At 43.6% G+C, this 24,104-nt stretch overlaps 1 protein-coding gene across 2 annotated transcripts in view; it reads left to right on the top strand.

Moving 5' to 3' along the window:
- Positions 1-24,104, top strand: part of Agpat4 (1-acylglycerol-3-phosphate O-acyltransferase 4) — a 113,140-nt gene that overhangs the window by 13,407 nt on the left and 75,629 nt on the right. For both annotated transcript variants that reach the window (XM_031355061.1, XM_031355060.1), the window contains exon 2: positions 21,305-21,564. In XM_031355061.1, the coding sequence (XP_031210921.1) occupies positions 21,387-21,564 (178 nt within the window). In that variant the 5' untranslated portion in view covers positions 21,305-21,386. The remainder of the gene's footprint in view (positions 1-21,304; positions 21,565-24,104) is intronic.

The raw sequence follows: 24,104 nt of genomic DNA, 5'->3' as shown, positions 1-24,104 counted from the left end.
TGGTGACTCACAGCCGTAAAATTGTTTTCATCGCTAATTCGTAACTAATTTTGCTACTGTTATGAATCATAATATAAATACCTGTGTTTTCTGATGGCCTTAAAGGACTCCTGTGAAAAAAACCATTTATCCTACAAAGGGGCCATGATCTACAGGTCAAGAACGGGTGCTCTAAGTAATGTCGCTGGCTCTCATTTAAAAGTTTTTACAGCTTTATGGAGATAAGATTTTTTTTTCCACCATAAAGTACAGCCATTTATAGTGTACGGTTTATTGAGTTTGGATAAATAATGTCCTTACTATGAAGCTATCACCCAAACCCAGCTTAGAACTTTGTTACTCTCTAAATCCCTTGTACCCATCAGTTGATCCTTCCTTAGATTTCTGGGTTCAAACCACCAAGGGCCCAGGTTCTAATTCTATTTGTGCCTTTTTTGAGCTATTGCATGCCAGTGAGCCAACTCTGTCTTATTCTGATTCTAGCTCAATTCATGCAGCAGGACATCTTTGGGGTCCACCATATTTTGCATGGCCTGATACTTGCTTCTTTAGCCATGATAAGCAGTACCACAGTACAGGTATTTCATATCTCAGTTGGTTGTTCAGTAGATAGTTTATGTCCGGAGTTGATTTAGTGTTTACCTAATTGTAATTTTACTGCCTTTATCTCTTATCCAGAATTATATTAGAAGCAAGCTGTGGTTGTTTGAATAGGTTCAGCCACCTGGAGACTCATGGTTGGAAGAGTTGGCCCACAGGAAGTGACACTATTAGGAGGTGTGTCCTTGTTGGAGTAGGTGTGGCCTTGTTAAAGGGGGTGTGTCACTGTGGGGATGGGCTTTGAGGTCTCATATATATGCCCAAATCTGGCCAGAATGAGTCTTCTGGCTGGTTTTGGATCAAGATGTAGAACTCTCTCTAGCACCATGCCTGTCTGGACCCTGCAGTGCTTCCAGCCACGATGATAATGGACCCAACCTCTAAAACTGTAACCCAGCCCCAATTAAATGTTGTCCTTTATAAGGGTTGCCTTAGTCATGGTGTCTCTTCACAGCGATGGAACCCTAACTACGACAGAAGTCCCACTCACTTTGGCACTTCACCTCCACCCTAGCACCTTTGTAGAAGACAAGCATTTCTTTACTGAGGGCTGTGAGGGACAGCTGGAGCAGCTTCCTCTATAGAGCCACTGTGGAGGTCATCAGACTTCAACAATTTTTGTTGTTGTACCTTATTGGCTTGTGAGTTGGGGTCTCATATAGTCCAGTCCATGTCTTAGTCAGGGTTTCTATTCCTTCACAAACATCATGATCAAGAACAAGTTGGGGAGGAAAGGGTTTATTCAGCTTATTCGTCCACATTGCTTTTTATCACCAAAGGAAGTCAGCACAGGAACTCACAGGGCAGGAACTTGGAGACAGGAGCTGATGCAATGGCCATGGAGGGATGTTCCTAGTATACTGGTTTGCTTCCCTTGGCTTGCTCAGCTTGCTTGCTTATAGAACCCAAGACTACCAGCCCAGGGATGGCACCACCCACAATGGGCTGGGCCTGCCCCTTGGCCCCCTCCCCCCTTTATCACTAATTGAGAAAATGCCTTACAGCTGGATCTCATGGAGGCATTTCCTCAAAGGGAGGCTCCATTCTCCGTGATAACTCCAGCTTGCATCAAGTTGATACACAAAATTGGCCAGTACAGACCAGGCTGGTCTTGAACTTTTTATGTAGCTAAAAATGTTCCTTTTGCCTTTACTTCCTGGGTGTTGACATTATACATATGACACCATTCCCAAATATTCAACAGCATGCTTTGAGTTTGATGCTATAGGTAGACTTCTGGGGAAGCGGGAAGTCTTCCAGACATAAAACTGGAAAAGGGGGACAATGGTTTTCAACTTCTATTTGGGGGCCAATTTAGCTCCTAGCCAGTATGTATAAACACATTTCTTCTCCGTTATTTACCTCTCTGCTGGGAACCCATGCTTCCTCAGTGTCTCTTGTGTGCCACCATCACTGGCCCTAGGGAGCTGATTCAGTGACTTTGGCCATCAGGAGGCAGCCTCCTCTCTTGTCCTTTCTCTCACATATTTGAGTCATGAGTGTCTTGTGAGTTGCACCCTGGTGAGTCTGGTGAATACTGTCACCCATTGCATTCATTTGTGAGTACCGCTTTTACCATGGGGGACAGCAGAGAATTGAATCTCAGGTTTTCAGAGTGGCCTTTCATGAAGGGAAACAGTCCTGTGACCTGGCCAAGTTTTCCGTTGAGACTTCTTGCCAAGCCTGGTTTTTCTCAATGGAGGCAATTGCTGCTTGGCACCCAGGCCTCTGCTTGGCTCACTCATTGGTGGCCTGGCTGCAGAGTCACAGGGACGTTACCACAGCCTTTCCCACCTGCTGGCTGTGCTCAGGGTCAGGGTGGTGTCGAATCAACATTTGTTTCTGCTGCAGTTTCACAGAGGTTGAGTGAGTGTAGGAAGGTATAGTTTACTCCCCAAAGGTGCCTCGACAGTGTTGACATCCATCAGGGCTCTTGCTATGTCATGGCTAAGGATGGATGCCTTCTCCCCGGTAACTGGAATTCCCTCAGTTCTTTCTGCATGAGGCTTCATTCATTTGCTTTGTTTAACTAACATGCTAAACCATATCTGCCCACTTCTCCACGTGGACCTAAACCACTTGTGCTTATGGCTTGTCTTCTATAAGACCAGTGGAGTATGTGTATGTATGTATACATGTGTGCATGTGTGTGCAATATCCAGAGGTTGACATCAACTATTTCTTTCTTTGCTTGCTTCTCAACCTTAATTTCTTGAGACAGGGTCTCTTAGTGAACCTGGGGTGTGTTCATTACTCCAGGCTGGCTGGCCAGCAACTCTGGAGACCTATCTGTGTTCTCCTCCCCAGCACTGGGTCTGCAGGCGCACACTGCTGGATCTGCCTCTTCTGTGAGTGCTGGAGCTGTGAACTCAGGTCCTCACACCTATGTGGCTCGTACACCTCTAAGCCATCTTCCCATTGGAGCTCTGGAACATCTATGGATCACATGTGACGTCAGCTGTTTTAGCACTGCCCTCCAGAGAGCAACAATGGCCTGTGGCATGCTCTACCACTTGAGAAGTTTGGGAGATATAGTCACTTGTGTTTCTAGAGCCTCGAAGCTGCCAGAATTTGCTTTCTTAGAAATGGAGTTCTGAGAAGAGCGGGAACTGTAGCCAGAACAGGCTTGCTTTCAGCACTGAACTCAGTGCTGCTTTCATTCTGGCCATTGGGCAATGATCTTTAATGAAATTCCTATTAGCCTAGGGCTCAGGGCCAAGGCTTAGGAGAGGAAGTTCTAAGTCCTTTCAGTAAACCTCAGGATTTGCTAAATCATACCACTGAGACAGTGCCCAAGGTTCTGGAAGAAGCCTTTTCCCTCTGTGCTTTGACCCTCAGTTACTGTGAGCAGGAGAGTGCTGTTAAGCACACAGTAGGTGCTGCATAAATGTTAGTTCTACTGCATGTGGATGCAGACATACATAACCATCCATAGTATTTCCACCAATACTCTTAGTTTGTCTTCTCAGTGGTTTCGTGAGTCAGGTCAGGAAGAAGGATGAAAGGGGAAGCAAAGGTCTGAGAGGTCTGTCTTAAGGACAGACAGCACGGAGTGAGCGGCTGAAGAAATCAAGTCTGAGAACTTCTCTGGGCCTTCATTCTTTTTTTTTTTTTCCGAGACAGGGTTTCTCTGTGTAGCCCTGGATGTCCTGGAACTCACTCTGTAGACCAGGCTAGCCTAGAACTCAGAAATCCACCTGCCTCTGCCTCCCAAGTGCTGGGATTAAAGACATGCGCCGCCCCCCCCCCTCCCACACACAGCCTGGGCCTTCATTCTTTACCTGCAAAATGTACATTTGAATAAACCGAGGATAAATCACAAAACTGGTTGCCTGCCAAGTGATGGCTATAAACTTGCTCATGAATGTTAGTTAAAAATGCATTGTGAGGGGTTGAGGCTCATCAGTAAAAGCACTGGCACTGAATTTGGTTCTCAGCACCCATAGGGCAGCTCACAACCACCTGTGACATCAGTTCTGGGGGATCCAATGCCATCTTCTTACTCCTTCAGGGACTGTATAGCTATGGTGCACCACACACATGCACACACACAGATATAGTAAATATTTTTAAAGTCACTGTAAATCTTTGAGCCTTAAAAATTTAAATATATTAACTAAATGATAGGTAGTCTTGGGAAATTAATTGGGAAACAGAGAAAAGCAAGAAGGAAATGAATGAGCTCATTAATATGCAAGATCCCCTGGAGTGTGGCTTTTTAAAGAGGAAATTGTTAATGTGTGGTAAAGTTGGAGCTGTGCACATCACGATGACACAGTGATTCCGGGCCCAACGTTCAATCTGGCATTTCCCATGGCAGTGGGGGAAAAAAAGGAAATATTCACCAACATGGGAAGAGATTTTACTGAAATCCTTCTGAAGACTATTCTATTGTTAAAATACTAGACAGGCTGTGGAGATGGCTAAGTGGTTAAGTCACTTCGTGTGTGAGTATGAGGACCACATTTTGGATCCTCAGAATCCATGCAAATGTGGTCCGTGTGGTGACCCACGGGGAACTCGGAGACTGGGCTTCCCCAGAGCCAGCTAGTTAGGGAAATGCCCTAGGTTGGATTGAGGAACCTTCCACATTGAATAAGGTGGAGGAACAGCAACACTAATTCCCAATATCAACCTCAGATCTCACAGGAATCCCCACACACATGTGCCCATACGCATACAAAACAACTGGAGCTGGGCAGGTGAAAATTTAAAAACAGAAGACAGGGTTAAACTATGGAAAAGGTAGGTTAGAAAAGTGACTGTTTCCTCTTTTTTCTGTAGGCTGAGAAATCAGAGTGGAAAGGATAGCTTTCTATGCTTAAAAATGGTGAAAAATGAGAGGTTATTTTTCCGCTGCTGGTGAAATGGGCCAATTTAAACCAGGTTAGATTATATTAAAGGCAGGTTTATTGAGAAGCTGCTCTCAGGTGGGGGGAGTTCACTGGCCCTAAGGACCGAGGCCAGGGAAAGATGGGAGGGGTAGGGGTAAGGGGGTTGCTAGCAGAAAGAGAAGAGGACAAGAGGGGAAAGACCAAAATGTCTGGATTATATGGGGAAGGGCCTCTGGCGAAAGGCAGCCCAACCCCTGGGCTGAAAAGTTAGGTAGGGTTGGGAGGCAGAGTTTGCTGAGGGGTGCTGGGAGAACCTGGAGGCCAGGTCTGCTTTGGTATGTAAAGTATGTACCTCAGTCCTTTGTCTCCAGGTCCTGAAACCAAACAAAAACAGCATCCTTTTTACTTCATAATGGGCTAAAGCTCCCTAGAGTCCCAAATAAAAGTTAACAAACTAAAAAATGGATGTTATAGATAAACATACAAAGAACTTAGTTTTTGATTTTTGAAACAGGGTCTCTTTATTCAACTCTGGCCGTCTTGGAACTCACTATGTAGACTAGGCTAGCCTTGAACTTAAAGATATCATCCTGCTTCTCTGCCTCTGCCTCCCCGTGTTGAGGCAAGACATTAATGGGCATCAGAATTCAGAGTTCAAAGCCAGCCTGGCTACACTGCCTCAACAGAACACAAAGTAATTGAAACACAAGATACAAGTTTTAAGGTATGAAGAAGTCAGGCATTCACTATTGTTGCCAGTAACCAGGAGAACAGTTACATTATCATAAAAAGTATTTGGACAGTGTTCACTGGACACTTTTTAAAAAAAAGATTTACTTATTATTATATCTACGTACACTGTAGCTGTCTTCAGACACATCAGAAGAGGGCGTCAGATCTCATTACGGATGGTTGTGAGCCACCATGTGGTTGCTGGGAATTGAACTCAGGACCTCAGGTTAAGAGCAGTCAGTGCTTTTAACTTAACCACTGAGCCATCTCTCCAGTCCCTCACTGGACACTTTCAAATTATTGTTTTTCAAACCTACAGACCTGAAAGACATAGCCCAAAAAAACAGGGGAAAGAAAACCTTTATGTCTACAATGTTGACCACTTCATTATTTATTCTTGAAAAACAAAAATGAAAATAAAGCTGAGTGAGGAAGTGCATTCTTTTAGGTTCAGGACTGGAGATCCCAGAGTTCAGGGCCAGCCTGGGCTACATAGTGAGTTCCAAGTTATCCTGGGCTATAAGGCAAAGTTGTCTCATAAAAGAAAGGAAAAGAGAAGAAAAGCTTAAATACACAATGACAAAACAGCTAGGTAGTAGTAATTCAGCTAGCCTAGTGGACTGCCACATGGACACATGAACAGTTATATATTATGGTTAAAGAAAGAACATTTCAATTACTTAAACAGTATTTAAACACAAGATTGTAACTATGTTTTAAAAACAAAACCTCCCCTGCAATGGGTTATTTGGTGAAGAACAAAACAAAGTCTTCTAAAAACAAAACAAAACAAAACAAAACAATAAAACAGAAGAAACGAAGCCCAAATGTGGTTAGTGTGCTCCAGGTAGATAGATGCTGGTTCTGTGTCTTAACTTAGAGCTTTGCAAGTTCCCTAGTGTGTGTGTGTGTGTGTGTGTGTGTGTGTGTGTGTGTGTGTGTGTGTGTGTTACCATAAGAATGGGAATAATTTCATGATTTGGTAAATGACTCCCACAAATAGTACTGAATCCTTTGCTTTCCCCAGAACTATTTGTATTTTAATGAAAAGCTCTTTTTTAAAGGGTGAGTCTGTCAGCTGTGAGTTCCTTCCTCTATCTAGTATCTGCGTGCAGCTCCCTGCTGGGGTTTAAATAGCTCATTTGCTTTCATGTGAGCCACAGTTGAGTATGTTTGATAGATGGCTTTGCTACCTTTGCCCTGCCTCGAAGAGGCTCTTTATGCCGCCTGCAAGGTGTGCCTGAACAGAGGACAGTCCTATGGGTTTGTCTGCTGGCCTTTGGAAGCAGGCACTGTGAGGAGGCCTCTGCTTCGTGCTCCCTGCAGTAGCAAGGGAACAGAGGGGTCCATCTATCCCTGCTGCTGCTTTTAGGTTCTTTCGAAATTCAGAGTGGTCCACACAGAAATTGAATTCCACTAAATCATCTAGAAATTGGGATTTAATCAACATTTATTGAGGATCTGTGTGCTCTGTGAGAGGTGGAAGGGGTGGGAGTCTGTCCAGGCTGGACATATGACTTGTAAACACTTTAGTTTGTTGGATGCCATTTCTAGCCTCTGCAAACCCCAGGAAGGGCCCCGTTAGAACCAGAAGGCTAATGTAATATCTGTAAAAAGCAACTACTCAAATCAATTTAAAAATTTTTAAATTACATTTAGGTGTGTGTGCACATTACATAGAGGAACACCATATGGCATATGTAGAGGTCAAAGGACCATTCGCAGAAGCGGTCCTCTCTTTCCACCATGTGGGTCCCCAGAGTTAACTCAGGTTGTCTGGCTTGGTGGCAAGCTGTTTTACCCGCTGCTCTGTCTTTGGGGCCCAAAGCGATGAATTTTGTTTGATTTGGCTTTACTGATTTATTTCTTTTGAAGGTAGCAAACAAAATAATGTGTTTCATCAGGATGCTTTCATACATCTCTATCAATGAATTTTTTTTAACTTAATGAATGAAACTCCAAAGACAGACAACGTATTGAGAATGAATAAACTTATCAATGAGTGAACAAATGAATGAGTGAGTGAATGAGTGTGTACCTTAAGAAACCCATCCTGGGCTCCTCTTAGGAACTGGTATATCATCACCACTTCATGAAGTATCTGTACGGCTCCTGAACTGTAGGACTGAAGGAAGGGCAGGGAATGTGAAAGTCCTGTTCCGTGCTTTGTCATCGCTATTGGTATTAATGAAGCTTTTCGAGGAACAGCCAGTCCGCAGTGACCCCGAAGCATTTTTCAGACCTGAGTGCTTTGATACGCTTGTGGCTGTGTTTCAGAGCTGTCTAGAAACAAGGGTACTGTAAGTCAACTTATTTTGGGCACTCACAGCCAGCATTTCTGTCCCTAATAAATGATTCATGTCAGAGAAGCACCTAAGTGCATTTGTGATTTAGTGAGACTCTTCAGATCCATTATGCTAGACTCTACTCAGGGAAATGGCCTGGGTTCATTTGACATCCCTGTATATGAAAATCAAAGCAAAAAAAATATTTTTTTTAAAGGTAGTTATATTGATTTCCCACTGACCCCACTGTCTTTACCAGAAAATAAAGATTGGTACTGGCAGTCTGTCCAAGAATTCAGGAGTCAAGGGCACCTCATGGACAGAGCCGGGGAGAGAGAAGAAGAGCCTAGTTACTGGTACCTGGGATGCAGAAAGGAGATAACTGCCTATTCCCTCTGAACCAGCCTTTCTGGACAGAGCATCCCTGGGTCACCCACTGAAGACAAACTCCCGTGTCACCATGGAACCATCACTGAACTTTCCTCTGATTCTTTGTCTGGTTATCTGTCACTCCAGGACAAACGCAAGTTAATTTCCACAAACCCAAACATGAGGGCCATGTAGACAAATGGCCCCGTACCTCATTTTCTGAGCCATGAAACTAGGACTTAGAATAGGGGATCTGCAGTTTGCCCACAGAGATTCTGCCCAGCCTGGACTACTCTTAAGGGCATGGGAGGTCAGTATTTTCTGCTGATGGGTGAGGAAGCTAAGATTTGGTGCAGAAGGCCAAGAGTCAAATTCACATGCCTTGACTCTAGGTTTTCACTTCTTCCCGGCACTTATTTATCCCTACACAGAGCCTATTCCTAGGCTCCCAGGTAGCACACAACTCAAAATAAACCTCTTCTTAATGCTGTCTGGGACATTTCACGAAGCCCATTGGTTTGTACAGTGTCTCCTGCCTATGTGGTGAGTGAATGAGTGTGTACCTTAAGAAACCCATCCTGGGCTCCTCTTAGGAACTGGTATATCATCACCGCTCTGAGGCCTCTGAGCTGTGGTTCTTTTTACTTCAGGTCTGAGAAGATCTCCATAGGGCTGGAAGTTGGGCCCTGTATACATGTATATATGGTTGACCATCCCTGTTGGTTTTCAGCCACGCCATGTGATCACAGATGCTTTATCCTGTGTGACATGGCAGTCCTAATAGAGTATTTGGCCCAGACAGACTGGATGGGTGGGACCGGTTCAGAAAGAGGCAACATGCAATCCCACCAGCTTTACAAGGTACAGAGGGGTTTGTCCACCTCTGGTGGCTGAGGTTGTCTCCCCCAGGGTCCAGTCTTCCTGTGCATCACAAAGCAGCCGTGCATGTCTGGGTTTGGCCTTAGAGTCTGGATTTAAAAATTACAGAGAACCGAAAGGATTATGGTTAATGCCTTTCCCCATAGTCATAAAAAATGGGCTAGAGACATGGCTCAGCATTTAAGAGCTCTCGCTGCTCTTGCAGCAGACCCGGGTTTGAGTCCCAGCACCCACGTGACCACTCATAACTGTCTGTAGCTCCAGTTCCAGGCCTTCTGAAGCCAACTTCTGACCTCTTTGGATATCAGGCATATGTGATGCACAGACATATATGGAGGCAAAATGCCCACACACATACAATAAAATCATTTTAAAAAATACTATATGATAAAATAAATTCACAGAAATTTCTAGCTAAGTTTTGAATTTTTCCGTAAGTCCTAATTTTAGGACAAGACGAGGAAAAATCTTACAAAGCCAAACTGATGGTCAGAGGCACAAGAAGAAAGATTAGTAAGAAAAAGATCTGAGTTAAGAATCCTTTGGCTGGGGCTGGAGAGATGGCTCAGTGGTTAAGAGCACCGACTGCTTTTCTAAAGGTCCTGAGTTCAAATCCCAGCAACCACATGGTGGTTCACAACCACCTGTAATAAAATCTGACACCCTCTTCTGGAGTGTCTGGATACAGCTACAATGTAATCGATTGTAATATAATAAATAAACATATTATTAATACATTATATATTTTAATATATAAGAATATATAAAATAATTTATATTATAATAATATATAATATTATATAATTATATTATTATACATTATAATAATATATTAATTAATCAATATATTCTATTCTATTATATAATATATAAGAATATATAATATACTATAATATTATATTTAATATATTAATATATAATAAATAAATAAATATTAAAAAAATAATCCTTTGGCTGAAATGGCTGAGATGGCAAAAGTTTTGATTTATATTTTAGTTTTGGTTTTGGAGATATTTGCATATACATGATGGGATGTCTCAGATATCGGACCTAAGTCTAAACTTGAAAATCTTTTTTTGTTGTTTTGGTTTTTTTGGGGGGGACAGGGTTTCTTTGTATATCCCTGGCTGTCCTGGAACTCATTCTGTAGAGCAGACCGGCCTCAAACTCAGAAATCCACTTGTCTCTGCCTCCCAAGTGCTGGGATTAAAGTTGTGTGCCACCACTGCCGGGCTTAAACTTGAAATTCTTGTGTGTCTCGTGTTCTTTGCAAACAGTCAGAAGGTGATCTTATACAATACTTTTAATGATGCTGTGCATGAAACAATTCCTGGAGAGATGTTGGGACTTTGATGCATTTTGTATTTAGATTTTCAAAGGATGCTTATCCTATAGTTAAGCCATTTGGGGAGTTATAGGGAGGCAGAGGTGAAGGAAAAGAGGAAGGCTGTCTATGGCAGGGGTGAGGCTAGGGTGTGTCCTGTCTGTCACTGATGCTGAAGATTGTAACTCCATTAGCGGATGTGGCACTCCAGGAATGTGCCTATCTGCAGCTGTATGGAGGACCTCGTGGGAAGGACAGCAGTGACCCCCAGCAAGGCTGCTAGTCCGGATCATGGCATCTCAGTGATAGCACGGGTAGACATGAAGGTCCGTGGTGAGGTGAATCAAGTGCTCCATTTTCAGTACCAAATAATGATACCATCTTCATGGCTACTTCTCTAGACCCTGAGACGGGGTGGTCAGGCCACTTTCTCACTTTGATGGCTCCCAGTGGAGGATGTGATTCTACCTTTCATGTTCCTCAGCCTCCTTCATGTTCCCACCATGGCAGGCTTAGGACCTTCCAACTAAGGTCACTGCTACATGGTGGTTGTCATGAAGATCATGCCCACATACAGTTCAAGTTCAATATTTGTGCTGCTTCCCCTTCAGTATTTCAAACAATCATCTCTTGCAAGGCAGAAACAAGGAAACGCCCATCCATTTAGAAGGTGAATTTTCCTTTCTAAATTTCAGGTTTTTGGTTTTATGCTATGGGAACCTACTTTTTTTTCTCCAATCTTTCATGAACTCCACATACTTTTAAAATATACATGCTGCCCAGGCTTGCGAGTTGGCTCAGTGGGTAAAGAACCTGAGTTCAGCATCCATATCTAAAAGTGGACATGGTAGCACGTGCCTATAACCCTAGATTCAGGAGGTTGGAGAAGGAAGAATCCGGGGTCTCACTAGCTAGCCAGTCTAGCTAAGCAGGGGCTTCTGGCTCAGTGCATGACTCTATCTGGGAAAATAAGGCAGGTGTATTCAGACACAGACATCTGGCCTCCACAGGTCCCAGACACTGTGTATTTTATACTTTTAATTGGGCATCTTTTAAAATAGCTGTTGGCGATGAGACCAGCCAACTGGCTTCCCCAGGCTGGGTGTAAACATTGTGGTCAGCACCCTCAAGTGCTCGGTGACATGGGGAGAGCAGGGTTGTGATTGAAGACCGTGAGCATCCTGCCTGGAAGGACGGCATGTCTGGGGTGCTCTGAGACTGAATGGCAAGGACAATAGCTCAAAAACTCACCATCAACCCATCTCAGACATGGGACCAAGTGATGGAGATCTGGGGTGCTGAAGATGCTCATGGTGGAGGGGGGTCCTGTGATGTTGAAGATGTTCGTGGTGAGGTTACCATCTGGGGCCTCTTTATTTAAAGGGAGTGTTGCAGTAATTAAAAGCACGAGGCCTGGTCCAAACGTGGCTCCCCATCTGCCCCTCCCCTCATTTTACCTTCAGCTAGTCTATGGAAATCTGTCTATATGCACTCAGAGGATGCTGCTCCCCTGGTGGGCCTGTGTGACAATGACAGAGCGTGAATCATTTGTTGTACCCAACAGACCCCACTGGCTCTTCTTGAGAGCTGCGATGTTTCACCATGAGAAGTTGGCCAGAGAATGTTTAACCGTGTTTTCTTTACCTGCTGCTGTGCAGCTGTAATTCCTGCCCAGGGAGGCTGAGACATGAAGATTCTCTATGCTTGGAGCCGGTCAGGCACTACTTAGTGAGTTCTTGGATGTGGTGTGAGACCCTGCCTCAAAAGAAAGAAAGAGACAGAGAGAGGAAGGGAGGGAGGAAGGGAGGGAGGGAGGGAGGGAGGGAGGGAGGAAAGAAAGAAGAGGGAGGGAGAAGAGAGAGTGAGAAAGGGTCTAAGGGGTAGTTAGCATATAGAGGTGATTGTCATACAAACCTGACCAACTTGACCATCCCCAGAACCCATATTAAAGGATGGAAAATTGTCTCACAAACTCATCCTCTGACCTCCACATGTATATTCATATTCTCTCTCTCTGTCTCTCTCTCTCTCTGTCTCTCTCTCTCTCTGTCTCTCTCTCTCTGTCTCTCTCTCTCTGTCTCTCTCTCTGTCTCTGTCTCTCTCTTTCTCCCCCCATCTGTCTGCCTTCTCTCCCTCTCCCCATCTTCCTCTTTCCCTCTCCCTCTCCCCTCCCCTCCTTCTCTCTCTACCTCCCTCCCTTTTCTCCTTCCCTTTCTTCTCCTTTCCTTCCCATCCTGCCCCCACCATGTCCCTTCAATAAAAGAAAAGCAATATTTCTGTCTGTATTTTTTCTCCTGTTACTCATCTATTTTTCTGAGTTTTTCGTTTCCTTGGATATAAAGCTCTGCATATTTATTTTTCTCCTGTAAGCTGCTCAGAACTATTAAATATAAACATAGAGGTATATTTTCTGTGTCTTAGGTTTTCACTGCCCTGTAATTAGATTCTGGAGAAGGATGAAGGGCTGTTCATTAGAGGACATGATGAAGTCCAGAGTGATTCATGGGCTCTAGGGTTTGGCATTCTTAAATGGACATCGCGTACCATACAGAGAACTTGGACAGAGTCCTGTTCTATGAAACTTTAAAATAAGCTAATTTTACATAAGCATCTGCCAAACCATTAGACAATGATGATATTTTAATTGAAGAATATTTTGCTTCAAGATGGTCCTGTGGACGGTTAAATTCAGTCTAGAACACTTTCTCTCTGGTTTTGTTTTGGGACTTAGGCCAACATTGCTACAGAGACTCTCGAACCTAAACTTAGCCTGTTTGTCAGGGCTATGTGTTAGGTGGCTTGCTTGGGGTTGCACACGTTTCTTGCCGTCTTTGTACAGAATGGCTAAATTCATCCAGCTCAAGTGTACCCAGGGGTCAGAATGTTCTATACCCCAAAACAGCTTCACTCATTCCTCTCAGGCCGACACCAGTCTCCTCCCCATTGTCCCTGGCTGTCCTCTGCCCCACGGACCACAGATACTGACCTACCTAGAAACTGGATTTGTCAACTGTCCCCTCTTTAGCTGCGACCATCATTGCCAGCCCCCAAAGCTGTGCTTGCTCTCCTTTTTCTGGTCACTTGGGTCTCCTTGAGGACCTTCTCTGTAGGTGGGTGTTACGAGAGGGTTTGGAAAGCATCTGGGGACTTACCTGTGCCCATTTCTTCCTGAGGTGGTTACCTCGGGCCAGGCTCCAGGAAGGCTGGCGTTTGAGATTATGGTGTGTGTGTGTGGGGGGGGTGGGGATGAGCATGTGCACATATGTGGGATGTGAGGTATGTTTGTGCATGTGTGTCTGATGTATACACTCGTGTACTATGTGAGTACAGATATATGGGGTACATTGTGTATCTATATAAAGACATCTGCTGTTAACATTCTGGCTAGGCCTTCAGTGTTCTTTCTATATGTGATTTCAGAATTGTGATTATATATAATTCTATACTCTTGCCATTTAATATAGTGAAAATGGATCCTTTCCCTAGATATCTGCTATAGGAAAATTAATCTTCTCCTTGAGTTGAATCACGAGTGGTTGGTCTCATTGATCAGTCAAGCGGTGAGAAGATGCTTAGGGCCCTGCCTTGTGCTTGCTTGCAAAGAAGCCGAGTAGGTTTGTCCTGCCATAGAAGTCCCACTGTGCCTCAGTTCCTTCAGAATGGGGCATTATAGTTAACAGACAAGCAAGCTTTGTTTGGAATGTAGCCTTCAGTTTCTGTGTTCCCTCTGTGTGTGTTTTGGACACTGTGCTGCATTTGGAGACTCCAGGTTCTTAGATGGTGCTAAGTTGGCTTGGAAAAATTCAGCAATTTTTGTTTTATTTTATTTTTTTTTTTGTTTTCAAGACAGGGTTTCTCTGTGTAATTCTTGTTGTCCTGGAACTTGCTCAGTAGACCAGGCTGGCCCTTGAACTCACAAATCCACTTGCCTCTGCCTCCCATGTGCTGGGATAGATAGATAGATAGATAGACAGATAGATGACTTAAAGATGAAACATATCCCCTAACCCCATTTTACACTCGGCCTCTCTTCCTGAGTGTGGCTGTCTTCATACCTTCTTCACAGCTGCAGATCCATAGGTGAGGCATAGTGCGTAGGTCCCCTAGTTGTTTAGGCTGCGTCTATGTTTAGAGATTAGCACAGTTCAGACTCTCCTGGGTAGAAGCTCCCTGTTTCTTCATTAATGTAGGCCCTCAGCAAATGAAACTATCTCCTTTAATTCGCATCCATAACCCTTGTCAAGAGTATGAAGGCCATGCGTGTGTAAGTGTGTGAGTGTGAGTTTGTGTGCACATGTGCATGTGCATGTGAGCGCACGAATGGGCACTTGTGTAGCTCAGTGCCTGGAAGCTTCATGTTAAACATGCTACCTGAGGAATCCAGCGATTTGGTACTTTCTGCTGCATTGTACTTTAACGTAAGGTTAGCAGCTCATGAAGGAGATGAAGTCATGTAAAGTTTATTAAATTTTATTTACTTTTATTTTATGTGCCTGGGTGTTTTGCCTGTGTGTATGTGTATGTGTGTGTGCACGTACACGCACATGCATGTGTGTGAATTTGTGTGTGCATGCTTGTATGTGTGTATACACGTCATGTGCATACAGTACCCACAGAACAGAACAGAGTGTCAGAATCTTTAGAATGGGAGTTACAGATGCTTGTGAGCCACAATGTGTGTGCTGGGAATTGAGCCAGGCCCTCTGTGGGAACAGCAAGTGCTATCTCACCAGCCTGGTCATTTGAGTTTCTGAGGTACATCATCACCCATCCCAAGTGCTACCGGGAAGCACAGATGAGAGGGAAAGTGTGAGAGGGATGGTTATCAGGACCTGCTTCGAGTCACACTGAGGAGACACGCCAGCATCTAAATAAACAATAAGGAGGAAGACAGCCCATCCCCAGCCCACAGCTTCCCCAGTAACGACCTTCTTCTGTCTCTCAGCTGCTCCCTCCTCCTCTGCATGTGTGCTCGGAAGTGAGAGAGCCTCCTCCTCATAGGCCTCAGGCGAGTATCTGAGAGGTGCTGTTCTCTTCGGCCCTCACAAGTGCCTGGATTAGAGGGTACCATTCTGATTTCACAGAGGAGTGGCTGAGCTCGGACTTGTGTCTGAGCTTCCAGGCTCAGATACTGGTCTCTGGTGCCCTGAACGCTCACCACTGTGGCCCCAGCTCCTTTACAGTCCAACATTTCCCTTGTCACTGATTGCTGCATGATCCCTCCTTTCTTTCTTCTTGGTAAGCAGCATGCATTTCCTCCATCACAGACAGGTAGACCTTTCCCCTTTCCCCTACACACTTGTCACTGGCCATTAACCTTCAAGAGCTGGGTCAGGGGTCAATCAAGTTCTGTTCCCATGAGCTAGGTCTCATTCTCATGGCAGACAAACCAGTAAAATATAGGTTTAAGCCATGACTCTTCCACCAGTCAAGCTACCTACCGTTAATGAATGGATGGCTGAGGATGAACCATAGAGGCAGAGGTGAGTTCAATCTATTTCTTCCTACCTGTTTGTCTGTCTGTCTATCTATCTATCTATCTATCTATCTATCTATCTATCTATCTATCTATCTATCTATTACCTATCTATCTATCTCTGTCATCTCTATTACCTATCATCTATATATCTATTCATTTATCTATTTACTCTCTATCACCTTTCATTTATCTACTACTATCACCTATCATCATTCTATATCTAACAATTTTTTTTTAAAGATTTATTTATTATTATATGCAAGTACACTGTTGCTATCTTCAGACACACTAGAGAAGGGCGTCAGATCTCATTACGGGTGGTTGTGAGCCACCATGTGGTTGCTGGGTTTGAACTCTGGACCTTTGGAAGAGCATTCAGTGCTCTTACCCACTGAGCCATCTTGCCCTATATCTACCAATCTTGATTTATAAATTATTTATCTATTGTGATTCTATCTATCTATCCATCCATCTATCTATCTATCTATCTATCTATCTATCTATCTATCTATCTATCCATCATCTATCATCTCTCTTCTCATAACTGACTCATGCTTGGGAAACTGATGGCTGAGAAGGGAATCTTGTGTTTTATAAAAAGAAAAGAAAAGAAAAAGAGTCAAGGATATATTTGATAGAGGTACGGTGAAGTGGAAGGGGGTACCTCTGCAGACCTATGCTGAGGCACCTCTTCGCCCTGAGGTACCAGCCATAAGAAGAAGAAGTAGGAGGGGCAAGAGGAGGGAGAGGAGAAAGAGGAGGAGGAGAAGAGGCCAGGCCATCCATGGACATGTGGAGAGAGGGGAAGTCAGAGAGGAGAAAGGGGTCAGGGAGCATTTTTCTTTACTTACAAAGTTAGAACTTAAAAATAGCTTCACAGTTATATGTTGATCTCTGAATTCCATAACTTTACTGCTTGGATATTCTCAGAAATAATATATGATTTGTCCTGCCTTTTCCTCATATGATGATACATTATTACAGTGGCTTTGATGGAATGATTGTCCACACAACATTCTAAGGGCTTCCAAGCTGAAAAAAAAATAAGCAAAGAATTTTGCAATGTTTTCTCCCTAGCTATTTTCATCTCTGCTCAGATATTTATACCATCTTATCTCAGCTTGCTGCAATATTGGCTAATTGCCACATTAGAAGAGAAAGCTCGCCAGGCGGTGGTGGTGCACACCTTTAATCCCAGCACTTGGAAGGCAGAGGCAGGTGGATTTCTGAGTTCGAGGCCAGCCTGGTCTACAGAGTGAGTTCCAGGACAGCCAGGGCTATACAGAGAAACCCTGTCTCAAAAAAACCAGAACCAAAACCAAAAGAAGAAGAAGGAGAAGGAGAAGAAGAAGAAGGAGAAGAAGAAGAAGAAGAAGAAGAAGAAGAAGAAGAAGAAGAAGAAGAAGAAGAAGAAGAAGAAGAAGAAGAAGAGGAAGAAGAAGAAGAAGAAGAAGAAGAAGAAGAAGAAGAAGAAGAAGAAGAAGAAGAAGAAGAAGAAGAAGAAGAAGAAGAAGAAGAAGAAGAAGAAGAAGAAGAAGAAGAAGAAGAAGAAGAAGAAGAAGAAGAAGAAGAAGAAGAAGAAGAAGAAGAGAAAGCTCTTCTTAATTCAGAATGGCTGGTCCCCCAAGCTATATCTGGAATTAACATTCATACCATCTTTTCCCACCTCTCTAAATGATTTCTCTCTCTTTCTCTCTCTTTCTCTCTCTCTCTCTCTCTCTCTCTCTCTCTCTCTCTCTTTTTCTCTCTCTCTCTCTCTCATATGAACTCTAAGACTAAAAGTTAGTGAACTGATTTAACAAACCCTGATCACCTTTCACCTGGTTCTTCAGGTGATTCCCTATTTATTTTTGCTTTTGTTTTACATATAAGCTTGATAAACTCTGTGTTAGCTCATTTTTCATGGCTATAATCCAATACTAGAAGCTGGTTTATGTGTCAACAAAAGAGGTTTTACTTAATTTTGAGGTCTCAGAGCATGCTGCTTACGTCTTCTTGGCTTTGGTGCAGGCCTTGCAGCGGGGATGACAGGCAGGGATGACGTAATCCTCAAAGTTCACCGGTGAAGACAGGAAACCAGAGAGCAAGAACTCTCCAGAGAACTAGCCTATTCTGTGAGATCCGAATTACTCTCTTCCAAGGGCAGTTCCCCTGTGACCTTGCCACCTTCCACCATACCCCACACTGAGCTCCAAGCATCTAGAACATGTCTTTGTTGAATAAACCTTGTCCAGACTATGGAAGTCAGCTTAAGTTCCATAGAGGTAAAAAAAAAAAAAAAAAAAAAAAAAAAAAAAAAAAAAAAAAAAAATTATCTCCCTTAGAATTTTGACTAAAATGGAGTAGCCAAGGTGGTGGATCATAGCTTTAAATCCAAGCTACCAAGGAAGCCCCCAAGTCTATATGGACACCCTGGCTATTAACAACCCAACCAAAAGAAACTAAGGCCTCTACGATCCTCTATGACTTAACTACATGCATGACCACCCTTAACCTCACCAACACCATATTGGACACCAGCTAGTGTGCCAGCAAAGATGTAACAGTCCTTGGAACTTAACAGTGGGAAAAGAAAACTTAAATTTCTCTTTCTCACCTACAAACCCATTAAGGAAGGCAGCATCTAATCCCCACCTGCCACTTACCAGCTGACTTCCTTTTCTGAGTGTCCAGTCTGAAAGGCAAAGGGTTTGTCAAATGTTGACAAATGTTAGACCCCTGGGACCCAAGGGTAGCCAGATTGTTTTGAAGCTGGTGCAGGAACAGCGACTAAGTTACTAACTGTTGGTATTGCCAGGCTGTAGGCTATGTAGATGCCCTGTATATGTGGCCACTAAAGTCAAGTTTAAGGGGAGCAAACTGCCAGTTCCATGCTGTAGTTATATAGAGAAAGAGAGACTGGGTGTGTTGAAACCATGTTGGGAGTTTTCATAGGCTAGAAATGACTGGGAGCAAAGTGTGGGAGGGGCCAAGGTGTGCCAATTACAGATTACAACCCAGACAGCCAGACCACAGCTCCTGTGACACCGAGGATAGATGTCTGCTATGTCAAGCTGACTGCTAAGAGATTGGACCAGCTCTCTCTGTACGTTTCTCTCTTTCCAGAAAGGTGTAGGCAGTGCACAGGATTGCAGGCACCTCCGTGAAATCCCTAGCAAGCATCGGCGAACCTTCCCTACCCTTCCTCATTGTCAAGACCGTGGCTTCTGTTGTTGGGTTTGTTTGTTTGTATTTGGTCGTTGTTGTTTTGGGTTTTTTTGAGACAGGGTTTTTCTCAGTGTAGCCCTGGCTGCCCTGGAACTCACTAAGTAGACCAGGCTGACTTCAAACTCATAGAAGTCCACCTGCATGCATCTGCCTTCTGAGTGCTGGGATTAAAGGCGTGTACCACCACTGCCTGGCTGTCAAAACCATCTTAAAGCCAGCCCAGGTCTCTCAGGATGGAGTCCCAGCTTCCATCTCCTCACTGAGTGCTCTTTGTGACTCTGAACTTCTTTTGCCCTCTGGGAAACTTGTGAGCTGGTTTGCAGAAAAGAGTTCTGAGCCTGAGTGAGCCACCCCATCCCCCAAGCCTATGTGCAGCCCCGACTGGTGCAGAGGAGAGAGGGTGAACCAACTATAGATTGCCATGATCTTATGTAAGTCACACAGCCTAGGAACTGCCCCATTCCTTGCTCTGAAAAATGGTTCAGTGGGTAGAGTACTTGCCTAACATACCTGAAGCCCTGGGTTCTATCCCCAGAACTGCATAAGTCTGGTGTTGTGACACATACCTGTAACCTCAGCATTCATGAGGTAAGAAGCAGGAGGATCAGAAGTTCAGGGTCATCATCACTCTTGGCTACACAGCAAGTTTGAAGCCAGCCTGGGGTACATGAGACTCTGTCTAAAAATAAAAGCCTCAAGTTGTGAGATTCATGGGTGCCTAGGACAAGCTAATAGATGGGGACCTACACAGATCAGTCATTATGACAAATTATAACAATTCTAACCTCTGCCATCTAAGAGAAAGGTTGTCCTTTAGCTCGAGGCTTTCCTTGGTGGTCTTCAGTCGTCCTGGCTCCCAGGAAAAGCAAACGGCCTTCCACTCTTTCTTCAGAGGCCCTCTGCTGAACTGTGAGGTCATTTCATTCCCTGTTCCAGATCTGGAAACTGGTTAGTGGCACCATGAGTCTGACCTCTCTGTGCGGGCTGAGTTTCTGATTTAACAGCTGTTATGGGTTGGGTGCACGTATCTCTGGTGTTCTAGAATAGTTTTCTGGCCTCTGTACTCTGGCTCATTGATAACTCGCAGACCGGCCATTGAATCCATCCATTCATTAAGTCCTTCTACAAATGTATATTATATATACATGATGTACATATATATTCATAGATATGATATATATATGATATATACATGAATATATATGTATGCATATATATATATATATATATATATATATACATATATATATATATATATATGTGTGTGTGTGTGTGTCTTAGGGTTTCATTGCTGTGAACAGACACCATGACCAAGGCAACTTTTATAAATGACAACATTTAATTGGGGCTGGCTTATACAGTTTCAGAGGCTCAGTCCATTATCATCATGGTGGGAAGCATGGCAGCATCCAGGCAGACATATATGCTACTGGAGAAGGAGCTGAGAGGTCTACATTTTGATCCAAAGGCAACCAGGAAGAGACCCTCTTCCTAAGATAGGTAAGAGGAGGCTCTCTTCCTGCTGGGCGGAGCTTGAGCACTACTGAGTCCTCAAAGCCCACCAACAGTGAAACACTTCCTCTAACAAGGCCACACCCCTATGGGAAGTCCCACTTCCCATAGGCCAAGCATATTCAAACCACAACACACACACACACACACACACACACACACACACATATATGTATTCATGTGTGTATATGTGCATATATACATAATGTATATATAAACAGATATGCATATGTATGTGTGTGTATGTGTGTGTCCACTCACTGTGAGCCTGGTAATTTATGCCACATTGGCTATGGTTTGAATGGCAACTTGGAAGACCTTGGTCCAAGTGGTTCACTTTTCCAGGCCTAGTTCCTTGCCTGTTATAAAGGTAAGATCCCAGAAGCTGCTGGGGGGGATTAAGGGAAAATTGTTCTAACAGGGTCTAGACTGTGCTCAGCAGGAAGACCTACTGAATCGATACCTACAAATAAAGCTTAGTCAACTTTTAACTTCCAGTGTATATTCATCTTGTAGATACATTCTCTCTCATATAAAGTGCAGCATACCTTTGCTAATGTATAATAACATTTGTGTGTTTCAGACACTTTCCTGAGCCCCGAATCTTTCTCCCTTCTGGAACTATCCCACCATACAGATTTCTCTCCTTTGAGAATCCCCACACCATGGACCTCATCGGGCTGCTGAAGTCCCAGTTTCTGTGTCACCTGGTCTTCTGCTACGTATTCATCGCTTCAGGGCTCATTGTCAACGCCATCCAGCTGTGCACGCTGGTCATCTGGCCCATCAACAAGCAGCTGTTCCGCAAGATCAATGCCAGACTCTGCTACTGCGTCTCTAGCCGTAAGATCCATGCCCTTCACTCTTGGTTTTAACCCAGATGGGAGGCTCAGCTCCTGGCTCCTCACGGGCACTTGCTAGGCTGGCACGCTGGTCAGCACACCTAAGCTGGCCTGCTGTCTCTCACTCTTGTTTGCTTTAGATTTGAAATGCCCATTTTTTCCCTACTCTACAAAAAAAACCAAACCAAACCAAAACAAAACAAAAAATCCTGCCAGTGAGAAATGCCAATAGCACAAAGCTGAGAAGCCATGAAGGACGAACTGGGAACAGCAAATATGCCTTCTATATAGCTGCTCCTCCCGATTTCCTTCTCAGGAGGGAGCGGTTCATTCTTGCTTAGTTATCCTGAATCTATGGCCGGTGTATACCGGAGCACAGTGTGCTTTCTCTGGGTGTGTGGGGAGATACATATAATTCACATGCAGTACAGCATGTTCTCTCTCTGTCTGTAGGTAGATGCATACAATTCACATGCAATTTTGGTTTGCTTTGCTTTGGGGTGCTGGGAGTCAGGTACATCTGTATCTTTGAAAACTAAATGGCAACATACTATGTTGCTCTCTTCCTTGTATTTTTTCCCTTGTCTTATTTTGTGATCATCATAGACATATATGCAGTTCTAAGAGACAAAGCAGTGAAACCCTAAATTGCCTACAGGGTGATGTAAGGGGAAAAGGGTTAGACTTGACTATTCCCAAGCACCTTGTGCTCACCACCTGCATGGTAGCTGTGTTTGTCAGGATCCCCGAGGAACAGAACTGATAGAGTGCGTGAATATGTATATGTACATACACACCTATCTACATGTGAGTGTACACACACACACACACACACACACACACACACACACATACACACTGAAAAAAATCACAAAAATAAAGTTTACAAGTTAAGACTATAAAGCTGGGCATGATAACATGTATATATATATATGTGTATATATACATATACACACTCACATGTACATAGGTGTGTATGTATGCATATATATCCATATATATACATATATACATATGTATATATACACACACACACATACATGCACAAATAATGACAAATGTCTCTCAGGTGTGTCCTGCTGCTTAGGTTTTTAGTGAATTCCAGATTTATTCAAGTTGACAGCCAAGATCAGATCATTGGAGTACAGTAGTCTAGCCAGGAAACTGCTGCTCCCATGATCTATCAAACCTTAGCTTGCTTCACCTCTGTGTGTGTGTGCATGCTTGTGTGTGTTGTGTTGCTAAGCTGTCTGAAATGTAACTCATTTGGCCAAAGCTTCTACAATTGAAAGCGAGGCATCAGTGTGTTGTTGCAACATCTAGCGGTTGAGTTTTGCTGTCAATAAAGATGAAGTTTATAATTTTTCCCTAAAGCAGAAAGTACTGCTCCACTATCAGTTCCACATGTGGCTGGAAATATATTCAAGATAGAGCCTTTTTCATTCAAACTAAGCAGTGAAAATATCTCTGTGACCTTAGATTATGACAAAGAGACAAATATATTGTCTTTCTGAAACAAAGAACGTTCCAATTAAACTTAAAAGTGCTTCTTAAAGCAGCAAGTCCTCTACAGATTTGTTTTGTTTTGGTTTGATTTTCAAGACAGGGTGTCGCTATATAGGTCAATCCAGCTTTGAACTTGGAAATACTCCTTCCCTGCCTTTTGAGTGTTGGGACTCCAGCCACGTGTTATCACACCCAGCTTTACAGTCTTAACTTGTAAACTTTATTTTTGTGATTTTTTTCAGTGTGTGTGTGTGTGTGTGTGTGTGTGTGTGTGTGTGTGTGTGTGTGCATGTGAGTACCAATACCCACGGAGGACAGAAGAGGCTATTGGATTCCCCTGAAGTGGAGTTACAGGTGGCTGTGAGCCTTCTGACATGGGTGCTGGAAACCGAACTCCAGTCCTCTGCAAGAGCTGGAGTTTACTTTCTTGACAGCTGAGCCATTTATCCAGTACTATGCATTTTTAATTAACACAATGATCGTGTTTATTTATAAGGTATATACAGTATCTGATACACATATACAAAGCAGGCTGGCAGGCACCTGCATCATTTCACACTTGGTTTCTTCCTTTGGGCTGGGAACATTTAAGATCCTATCTACATACTATACAATCACACAGCACATAATTAATCTTCCTTGTGCTAATCCTCCTGTGTTATCAGACACTGGCTGTTACTCTGCCTCTCTGAGTATACCTTCGTATAGAAGCTTTTAAGCTTGACACAAGACCATTTCCAAATTCTGCTTTTGATGTGTGTGTTCCTTGCCTGGAGACCCATGTCATAAAACCTTTCCTCCCTGCTTTCTTCTAGTAATTTTATAGTTTCTGGTATTCCATTTAAGCCTCTGGTCCAAGGTGATTTCTCACATGGGGAGACAGGTGCTGGTTTCGGTATTCTGCATCTGGACACCCTAGTTTCCAAATGCCCTGCATCTAGGAGACTGTTTTCTCTGATGCATGCCTTGGTTGCGAGTCAGTGGCTATAAATACTGTTTTTATTCCCTGGCTCTCTGTTCTGTTCCCATTGGCTT

The sequence above is a fragment of the Mastomys coucha genome, unplaced genomic scaffold (assembly GCF_008632895.1).
Source record: "Mastomys coucha isolate ucsf_1 unplaced genomic scaffold, UCSF_Mcou_1 pScaffold5, whole genome shotgun sequence".
NCBI lineage: Eukaryota > Metazoa > Chordata > Mammalia > Rodentia > Muridae > Mastomys > Mastomys coucha.
This window is presented reverse-complemented; position numbering and strand designations above follow the sequence as displayed.